Raw genomic sequence first — 10,628 nt, forward strand, 5'->3', positions numbered from 1 at the left:
GATTAGTCAACTTGTAAAATTCTTTCTTCCGATTGGTCCATCAAATGCTTCAAAGCATTTATAGCGAGACTTTGACCACAGCCTCTATCGGCTTTAAAAAATAAAAGAGGGAATGTTAAGCTTCTAAAATGCTTTTAAGCTTTTAAAATATTCATAGACGTGTGTATGTATATTTACGCACATCATGTATTGGGGTATTAACTTTTAAGTAGGCAGGGGTGTTAAAACACCTCAAACAAATTTTATCTTTATGGTTACATTTTGTACACAATAGCATTTATACAATTAAATTTACATTATATATTTTATCAAACAGAGTAATGTAAAAATATATTAATAATAAATTAATCTTTTAAGAATTCTGAGCGATACTTTTTTTTCCTTTTTGTAAAACAAGGTTTTTAAGATAATTATACGTTTTTACCTACTCAATTTTTATATTATCATCAGATTGTAATAAATCTAATCACAAAACCAAGAAATAAAAAATTTTGCTTAATTTAGCTATATTAGGCTTATAAATAGGCTTATAACTAGAAACTTTTACATTATTATTAAAAAACTAAAAAGTCAGACTAAAAAAAAACTTAAAATGTGGCATTTTACCCTTATTTTACGTCTAATGAACGCTAAAGATAGATCGAAGAAGAGAGAAATTTCGAAATTGCCGCAAAGTTCGTCCTGCCCGGTTCGAGATATCGAAGGGTCGAGAGTCGCGAGGTCTCGAGCGCGAGATCGTTCGACCGTAACGGGGGCGACTTCTCGACGGTCCAATTGGCTTCGATAATTGCAAATGGTCGTTTAATAACAGATGATTGAACGCGTTCGGCGGCGCGGCGGCGTGGCATTTATCTGTCAAAAGCGGTGGCGGCCGGCCGACGAAACGTTGTGATGCGCCGCCGGCTGACGCTGACGCGCGTCCGTTGACCGTTGTACCGGCCAGACGTGGATCTGCGGAGGCTCCGAGGGCGAAGCTCTTTACTTTTCCCGGCTCCGGTAACGACGGCGGGCGACGGGGACGACGACAGTCGACACACGACCGACGGCGGCGACGACGCGGCGGGAGAGCGAGAGAGCGACAGAGAAGGCGGGACGCGCGAGAGACGAGCGTGCGGAGCGGGCGACCTTTGAATAACCGACGCGTACGTTTATTATTATGTGATTGCGGGTTAGGCGCGCGGGTTCACGACGGCATAACGAGGCAGACGACAGGAAGAAAGCTGTAGGAAAATGCGGAGCACCGACGTTTTCTGCTATCTCATCGTGGCGACTCTCGCCGTTCTGTCCACGCTCGGTCGTGCAGGTGAGTATTCGCACATTGGATTTATTCTCGAGAGTATACATCGTGGAGCGGCCAAGGCAGAAAGAGAGGAAGCGAGAGAGAGAATGTGTGTGTGTGAGAGAGAGAGAGAGAGAGAGAGAGAGAAAGAGAGAGTATATCGTGCCAGGCCCGCTGTCTGGCTGGTAAATTAAAGCCCGAGCGAAATTGGTTCGTCCGAGCGAGCCGTCGCAGTCACCCCAGCTTAACCACAATGGTCTTCTTCCGCTCTTTCTCTCTCCTTCTCTTTCTTTCTCTGTGCCTCTCGATCCCTCCGTCTCCGTCGTTCCTTCTCGAAATCACGGGTCGTCTCTGAGCACCCTCAGCTGCTACGCGGAATCGTAGCAACCAGATCAACCCGCAACACGTGTGACCCTTGTGCGCTCTCGTTCCTGCACTTCCGGCGATTCCACGCCGAAAACGATGCGTCAAAAATGCGCTTTTCATGGCGAGAGATATTCCGCCGAAATTTATCCCGGGTACTCTCTAAATTCTTCGGAGCGGAGTAAGATTTCACGGAGTGAAAATTGAGCCAGTCTCAGTAAACGAGTGGCTCGGTTTTCAATCTTCATCTAAGGAACACATAAAAGTCAATAGAAAGTTAAAATGGCTTTATTTTGATTCTTAACGTCAATAAACAGTCAGTAAATAGTCAAATTTTGTAATAACAAAGTCATCATTTTGACTTTTATGACGTCTAAATAAAGTCATTCCGACTTTCTCTTCACTCGGGTGCGTTTTTTCGGTATGAGTGTGGTTTTATTAGTGAGATTCACTCTAAAGGTTTTAAAGAGTATAATCGACGTTGATTTTTACTTTTATATTCGATTTTATCTTTAAATATTGTGATTTTTATGCACGAGATACGGTTTTTGCGCTTCGCAGAAATGCAGGAAATACTACCGGCGATAGTTGAACAATATCACGTTGTACGATCTGTCGACTGTATGCGCAATATGATAAAAATGCAAATAATTGATGCATCAATACTACCGAGGATCGAGTTAAAAGGTATCGAGTTGCTCCGAAAAAACGGAGCTCGATGGAAATTTCGCCCGCGCTTTCTCTATTGACGCAATCACCATATTTTTTTGCAAATAAAATCACATTAAAATAACGAACAAATTACATCACTCTTCATATTGCCTCTGTCTATTGAATGCCAAATAAACATGTGTATATATATATATATATACACATATGTATATATATATCCGCCTCGCGTCTCGACGTTTCCATTGAAGTATTTTTCTTCGCTCGCTGATTTATCGTCTCTCGCATTTTTACATTGCATTCAGTTTATTGCGAAAGCAAATTTGAAATGCTTAGTTGCTAGGACCCCGCCGTTTTTCCCCGGATAATTATGACGTCAAAGCGCGCGCGAGGAACTCATTTGCGATAAACATGCCTCTTTAAGGACATATTTTTTATTTTACCGCGGATTTATGGATCTGCGCATCCATACCGATGTACTTCCTTTTTTTTTTTATTGCGTGACATAATCGTCGATTGCTTCGGGGTAGAAATCGAACCGTGACGCAATTAGTCTGTTAATTTGACGCCTTGTCAGTTTATTATGCAATGTTGAATTACGTGCTTTTTGTTGCTAATTAATTTCTGCTGGATATTTTTATCTCTTATATATACTCTTTCAATTCTTTGGAATGGAATCTTACTCTAAAGAATGAAAATTGAGCTAATCTTGAAAAAGAGTAGCTCAAGTTTCGATCTTTAAGAGTTAAATTCCACTTTATTCTTCAGAGTAAGATTCACTTTGAAAGTTTTGGAAAGGTCACGTAGTTGACAAAATAATGTCACGATACATTTATTTTTGCATTTCGTATCATCGTTTTGAGATTTCTACTTGATTGCTTTTGGTGGTTTTTTCTTACTGCCAATGTTTCTTAAATTCCTGAAGGAAACAGCATTTTTGAATTTCTATATTCTTAATCTTTAAGTAAGTAGATTTAAAGATATGAATACAAGTGATAAGTCAGCGCTATTCAAAAACATCCCAAACAATTTAATTTTATAAACCGACTAATGAAACAAGGAGTTACAAGCAGGGTTTTTAGTACTAAATTAATATATAACAAAATTCATGTATTAAACAAACCTAACATTATGATCTCACATTTTGATCTAACATTATGTTCTCATGTTTGTTTAGTACATTTGAATTTTATTATATATTAATTTATTATTAAAGAATGTGCTTTAACTCGTAATCCTGTGTTTTATTAGTTGATTTGTAATCTTTTGAATTTTTGTTTTCGGCTTATTGTTTAATTCTGCAGTTATATTTTTTATTTGAATTTTATGTTATTGTTATTTGTATATTATATTGAGTATTATGTTAACATTACACTGAAAAAGAGTTTGATAATAGCTGCCGAATGTTTAGTAAAATGATGTCAATTAAATGTTTGATCAATATAGCCAAAAATAATTTTTACTTTCCCTAAATATTTTTGATTATATAAACAAAACATCTAAACCTTATTGGCATTTCACCAAACACTCGGTAGCTATTACCAAACTTTTTTTCAGAGTAATTATAGCATTATAAGATAAATGGAATAAAGATAATAATGATAAATTACAAATTAATAAAAACTAATAAGTTTTTAAGGACTCCTTTAATTAAAAGAATTAATGAAACCATAAAAAATATATTACAGGCAATAGGAGTCGGGGCTGGTTATCAATTAGCGCAATTTTTCTTAATACTAAAAATATAAACCTTAACTTTGAACGTTTCCACACTCATAAAGATAATGAATTTTAAAACTTCTGGGGTATCTCTGAGAAATACGTTGTATTTTCTTTTTACAGACAAGGTTTAAAAAAAACTATATCTGGAATGTCTGTTGTCATCCCATCTATTCTTTTAAAGACAAACATATCTGAGTACCGTGACTTGTCGACGACGAGGTCCGTTTATCTCGAAAAACTATTTTCGCCAGTAGAGATTTTCCGACCTGCAACGATTTATCGGTACGCAGTCGCACGTATTCGTCGTAATTGGCTTTAACGACGTGGATGTTTGACGTTGTTTCATTCGCTGTCTGTTTTTATTGGTCGTATATCTATGTCGATCGTACCGCACCACGAATGAAAACGAGACGGCTCGATGATCCTACGAGCTTCATGCCCACCGTTCCACCGTTGAAACGGCTCCATATTAATTTAAATAACCGGCAGGTTATATAAGCACGCGCGCGCGAAGAATTCGTCGAAAAGAAAACCGGCAGAACGGTATTCGCATGTGAATATCTCATGAATATCGTTCCGGAGCGTATTTTAGCATCCTCAGTGGGCGAGAAAACGCGCGATTACCTACACCTACTTCGCTCGTACTTTCATTGCACATTTGTTTATTGGAGAGTTACACGTGTACTGCACGTGGCGGGTTGTCCATGCATTCGTATAACGATAACGGAATAATATACACAGTTAATAAAACGGAACACCTTGTATACAATCGTGGGTCGAAAATAAGTTTACTTGGCGATACCAGACTCTCGATATATATATACCAACGTTTTATGCGTTCCTCTCATATCTCTTCTTCCATCTTCTTCCCTAACCAATTTTCTTAAAAGGATGTTCTATGTATAAAGTACACTTCGGAAAATTCCAAGTGAAGACTTACGCTGTGTTATGCCCAATTTCTTCACCTCTAGATAACTTTATCCAAGAGATATCTCCCAGAATACAATGGAGATATCTCCTGGATAAGGTTATCCGTAACTTATCTGGAAGCAGGGTTGGCAGGAAAAATCCAGTAGATGGAAAAAACCAGGGTAAATTCCGGATTTTACCGGTCCGGAGTTTATCCACTGGAATAATAAACTGGTAAAAACTATAAAACTGCTGCTTTAAAATATAAGAACATGAAGGTGATTTGGTATCGATGCATCTCTCTTCTTTTACTTAATTTATTCATTTCACTCTTCCTGTCTGATTCACTTTTACTTGAATTGTCATCATCGTTCTTTTCAAACTTACTACACTTTTGAAGATGTTGTTTCAGTCGTGGAGCTTTTCCACTAACTAATGTTCCACAAGCAATACATTTCTGCTTAATAATGTTGTCAACTGTACAAGATTCAAAGCAAGCCCATACAGGGTCTTCCTCTTAATGTGTTTTTACTCAAAATAATTAAATCTATATTTATTTGATTATTTTTAATAGAAAAGACCAGGTTTTTTGCCGGTTTTTTCCGGAAAATACCGGTTTTTACCACTGGCATGGACTTTATCCAAAAAATGTGGACCTTTGCCAACCCTGTCTGGAAGTGAAGAAATTGGGCATTAGACGGATATTCTTTCAGTTCATAAATAATAAACAAAAAGAGTCGGCAAGGACTACGCATACACGTGAAATCTTTCGGTGAATTCGCGTTTATGTGGCGAAACTCGGTCGGATGAAATTGGATAGTCGATGCGAAATTGAGCGAAGACACGCGAAGAGTATATTCCTGTAGCTTTCTTTTCGAGTAACATTTAGTTTTATGGGTATCATCGTATAATGTAAGTTTTCACTCCGAGAATATTGAATCTGTGTCTCGGGACCTGCTCTATACTTTTTATCGCATTTTTAGCATATTCTTTTGCCGTATCAATCGATATTATTTAAAATTCACGGTAGCGATAACAGCGCACCGATTACATATCTTTTATTCACACAGACAAAGTTTGCGGAATTACATCGATTTCGCGTCGTTGTTATCAGAATATTTCATTGATTGCAATGTTTTTCAATAATTCAAGGTACTGACAGCTGTCTATATACTATAAATATCGGCAAATGTCAGTCACGGTTCTTCTTCTTGTCAATTTAATGCCATCTTTTATGTAACAAGCAACATTTTTATTTATCTAGATTTTATAATAATATATTCGCTATTATTATCCAGACGAGAATTATTTAGAGCTGCTTCGATCTTATTGTTAGATTAAGAACGATTTTACTGGCATACCTAAAAATTTAGCTAGATATAGATCTGAAAATAATTTTATTGGATTATCAAAATAATTATGTAGAACGTTTAAACGTTGACAACGCCACAACAAATTTTTAATCTTCTAGCTATTCCAGTAACCAGTTTGATCCATATAATTAAATCTCGATAATCTAAAGTTCTTTTCTGTTTAATTCTTCATTTTCAAATGTATAATTTATATTGCAGATATTTGTATCTTCTGCTTACTGTTTATATTAATTAATTAATTAATTATACTGGTGAATATATTATTCAGGGAATTTAATCAGCATTTAGCTGCAGCCTCGTCTTTTGTCTGCAATTAGTATTGTATTTATATTGCATATATATATTGTATATGTTATTCGATATGTCTCTTTATTATTTGCATTGGATAAAGTTATTATTATTATTGTTATTAATTCTTTTTAGATTTGTATCTAGTGAAATTTTTAGATACTTTAATAAAATCATTCCTGCTGTACAATTGTTTATTCGCGATGCTTATACCTTTTATTCTCTTCATAGATATTATTTTGATTTTATATTATCGAGAAGAAGATAATCCAAGACAATACGACATGTACATCACATAAATATAAATCGATGATTACGTGCATCATGTGAGACTTAATCGAACGCGCTACGTTTCTTATCCGTCTCGTTATCGCCGTCGAACAATTCATTATCTCATTCAGAACAGAAGAGACACAAAGAGACACGAGGATGAATGGTATTTTGCAACCTTAACTCGCGATAGGAATGTCCTTTTGAATGGAATTCTCCTTCGATTCTGATACGATTTAACGGCGAATTGCCTGCTGTGAGACTTCATGAAAGTGAAGATGAACAGACTCTTTGTTCACTTGAACGATCCGATTTTACGACGTTATCGCGGAAAAGTGATCCGTATTGTATGCCGCGAGAATATAATAAATGGATCGAACATGATATCTCGGAATACTGAAACCGTTGAAATTTTACACCGACGGCGAATCTGCTGGTCTGAATTACGTGATTATATTCAACGCGCTTTACGATCGGGCGACATAAATTGTCGACATTGTAAAATCCGTACGTACAGTCGGAGATGCGTAATGTTAATTTTATTCGCGAAGGTAAAATCTTGATATACGAGGAATTCTTTTCAACATAAAATTTCTTTTATGATGAACACACGTTATTTTTTATTGACGACAATTTATGTAATGACTTGTACATTTCCGTGATGTTTCAACGGGAGAAGTCACGTAGGACGACGTTATAGAATTAATATAACACCTATTAATACAACAGCTATTTAAATCAAAAATAAGTCTCATAATACGCTTGACTCAGCCTCAGTGCGGTTAACCCCTCATATATGCTGTTGATAAAACGAATTCATCTCTATTAACTGATTCAGCCAATCATGCGTCACGCGGGCTCGATAGAGTTACGAAAATGCCATTCATCCTCGTGTCTCTTTGTGTCTCTTCTGTTCTGGATGAGATAATGAATTGTTCGACACGGCGATAACGAAACGGGTAAGAAACGTAGCGCGTTCGATTAAGTCTCACATGATGCACGTAATCATCGATTTATATTTATGTGATGTACATGTATTGTCTTGAATTATGTGACTTTATCTCTTCAAGATTGCAGGAAGTCTCGAACAAAGCTTTCGAATGACAGCTTAATTCACGAAATCTCTTTATTTAATGCAGAATTTATTTATAATATTTTATTGTGTTCTGAAACAATGACTATTTTTATAGACGGCATGATTAATTGTTTTCAAATTCTCAGAGAGTCATCTATAATAATAATAGAATATGTAATGTATAATAATAGAATATGTAATTTAAGTCTCACTCTCTTTTCCTGTTTATTTGTTATCACAAAATTGTCACGTTTATAATTGGATTAAAATTTAAGTGTTATCTTAACAATTATAATTTTGAAGTGGTATGCAATATTTGTATATTATTTATGTTGCTTTAATATGATTATGAATTGAATTAGCATTATTTAGCAACGAACGAGCGGAGCGAAGCGAATTTCTTATTGTTCCATCAGACAATGGCAGCAAATATTTTAATTGACTAGACAAGCATACAGAAATTTTATTGACTTTGGATTACGCCCAGTTTTAACATGACTACTCGTGCTATTAATTATTATTTTTTTGTAATATCTTTGTTGTTTTCTCAGCAAATATTTATTTCCCGAACTATTTTAATATCGCTGATATATCAATGTTGTCATACTGGTATATTACAGAATATAATACTCATAAATATTCAACAATAAATGTAATTATTTCTTGAAATTGCCGCAAGTTTTTATAAATATTTCGTATAAATGTTCCTTCGAAAATAATACTTTGTTTTTAATTCGTTCGATGCTTATAACAATGCGTTGCAATATTAAGTGGAGATCTGGCGAGTTTACTGAATGCAAGTTGAGAGAATGCTAGACGTTCTGAATCGACTCGGTGATTCATTTACCATTAAAGTATTGATGGCGATTCTTTTCAGAGAGCAACGACGATGCACACACATTGAAACCGTGTAACATTTCGGATCTCACCGTGCAGTGCGGTAAAAATCAGAGGTGCCGTGTAACCAGCAATGGCAAACAGATGTGCGATTGTCAACGAGATTTTTATTTGGTTGATGGTGAATGCATTAGGGTATCAACATCCACGATGGCAAATGTCGACGTTACCACCCTCAAGCCAGAGCAGAGGTCCGAGTCAGGAGGTACGTGTACACCGGGAAAACACAGTAATCCGCTGCTGAATGTTTGTTTGTTCTTCATCGTAAGCTTTACCATGGAAAAAAAATAGGGACACTGGTTCTTCGAACTATCGTTTTTATCATTTTTTGAAGATAAGATCCAATATCCGAATGTATGTAATCAGCCTTACGCTCACCTTATGGCGTCTTAACTCATGATTAGATAATACTATTTAACTTGCCTATTATTTGTTCACTGATACGATAAAGAAACAACAGGAAGAAAAAAACAACCTTCAAAGTTAACCAGTAGTTAATGTCAACAGCGAACTAAATTTTCAATCAATTTGATTTAGGTAGCTCTGTAGCCGCCGGTCTGCTAATACCCACCTTCCTTATAGTAGTCGGTGTACTACTGTACTTCGGCGCGAGACGATACAAATGGCTACAACGATTTCGGCAGTATCGTCACAATCGTTACGGCAATGTCATAGTCACGAGAGACGACGATGACGACGATGATCCACCGATAGCGTAAAATGATAAATAAAATGTAAGAGAGAATTATAGAGATGCACAGGCCGCGTACCAAACGATCAAACTTGAATAGATGCAGTGTATGGTTGTGTGTTGATAGAATGTACACAGTTACGAGGCTGTAGTGTGGACTTTGATACGGGAATACACACACATATATATATATTCGGTTGGTGACGCTTGTTTGATTCCTTTAAGAATCGTTACCACGTAATTCCGTGCAAGTATCAGCAGGGATATATCTATTAGGTGCACAAGAGGCGGGAGAAAAAAATGAATTACGAGGCCAAATGTAAAGATGCACTCGCGCGAGTAATTATGCTTTTATCATTAATTCGAAGATAGATTGGCTGCGTTTAGCAGAACACAACAGTTTTGCAACCGTTTTATGATCTGCTGAGATGGGATCATTCTTCTAGATCTAAAAAGTATAATCCAATCAGCGCGAAGAAAACTTTCAACAGTTACAAAATAAATGTTCTGTTGAACGCAGCCATTATTAAACATTGATTGTCAACTTAATGTCGAGGACATACAAATATTATATATATATATATACTTTATATAATTATAATGATTGTATAATTGCATGCATAATTGTATGCTTGCAGTTCCAAAAAATGAAATATTTTTTGGCAAAATGTAACGTTTACTTTATCCATCGAGGTTGTAAAAGCATTGTTACTCTCACGCTAGTTGCCGAATCTATATTTATATGTGATGGTTGATTAAGAAATATAAAGCATAATAGACTATGTTTATGATAATTCTAAGCATTCACTGAGAGCATAATTTTTTACATTGATATTAAAATAAGCTGGTCAGTAAATCTTATATACTATTAATAGGTGTATAATAATCAGGTGATCGTTTTTTTTATCACCATCCTCGCTATAGCTGGAATTTAGGAAAGTTGTATTAAATGTTGTGTCATTATTGTGAATAGGATTACGTCTATTCTCTTTTAAAATAATATTCGATGAAGTAATGTGATTAATACGCCAAAATTATTCTCTTTTAAATTTTCTTAAATTACGGTTAATTTTTTGATCTCTATAATAATAA

At 35.7% G+C, this 10,628-nt stretch overlaps 1 protein-coding gene across 1 annotated transcript; it reads left to right on the forward strand.

The window, feature by feature from the left end:
• Positions 1 to 681: 681 nt before the first annotated feature.
• On the forward strand, positions 682 to 9,950 carry LOC108766012 (uncharacterized). The gene is made up of 3 exons (XM_018515028.1): positions 682 to 1,303; positions 8,826 to 9,050; positions 9,383 to 9,950. Exons 1-3 carry the CDS (start codon positions 1,231 to 1,233, stop codon positions 9,562 to 9,564), a joined length of 480 nt encoding a protein of 159 aa, XP_018370530.1. The 5' UTR covers positions 682 to 1,230; the 3' UTR covers positions 9,565 to 9,950.
• The last annotated feature ends 678 nt before the right edge of the window (positions 9,951 to 10,628 follow it).

This window comes from Trachymyrmex cornetzi, unplaced genomic scaffold, assembly GCF_001594075.2.
Source record: "Trachymyrmex cornetzi isolate Tcor2-1 unplaced genomic scaffold, Tcor1.1 scaffold56, whole genome shotgun sequence".
Taxonomy (NCBI): Eukaryota; Metazoa; Arthropoda; class Insecta; order Hymenoptera; family Formicidae; genus Trachymyrmex; species Trachymyrmex cornetzi.

What these genes read in the sequence shown, in the direction of transcription:
- LOC108766012 (XM_018515028.1), top strand. Translation starts at nt 1,231, where the DNA reads ATGCGGAGCACCGACGTTTTCTGCTATCTCATCGTGGCGACTCTCGCC. An exon ending in GTCCACGCTCGGTCGTGCAG is followed by an intron (nt 1,304 to 8,825) that starts GTGAGTATTCGC and finishes GATTCTTTTCAG; the next exon opens with AGAGCAACGACGATGCACAC. An exon ending in GCAGAGGTCCGAGTCAGGAG is followed by an intron (nt 9,051 to 9,382) that starts GTACGTGTACAC and finishes AATTTGATTTAG; the next exon opens with GTAGCTCTGTAGCCGCCGGT.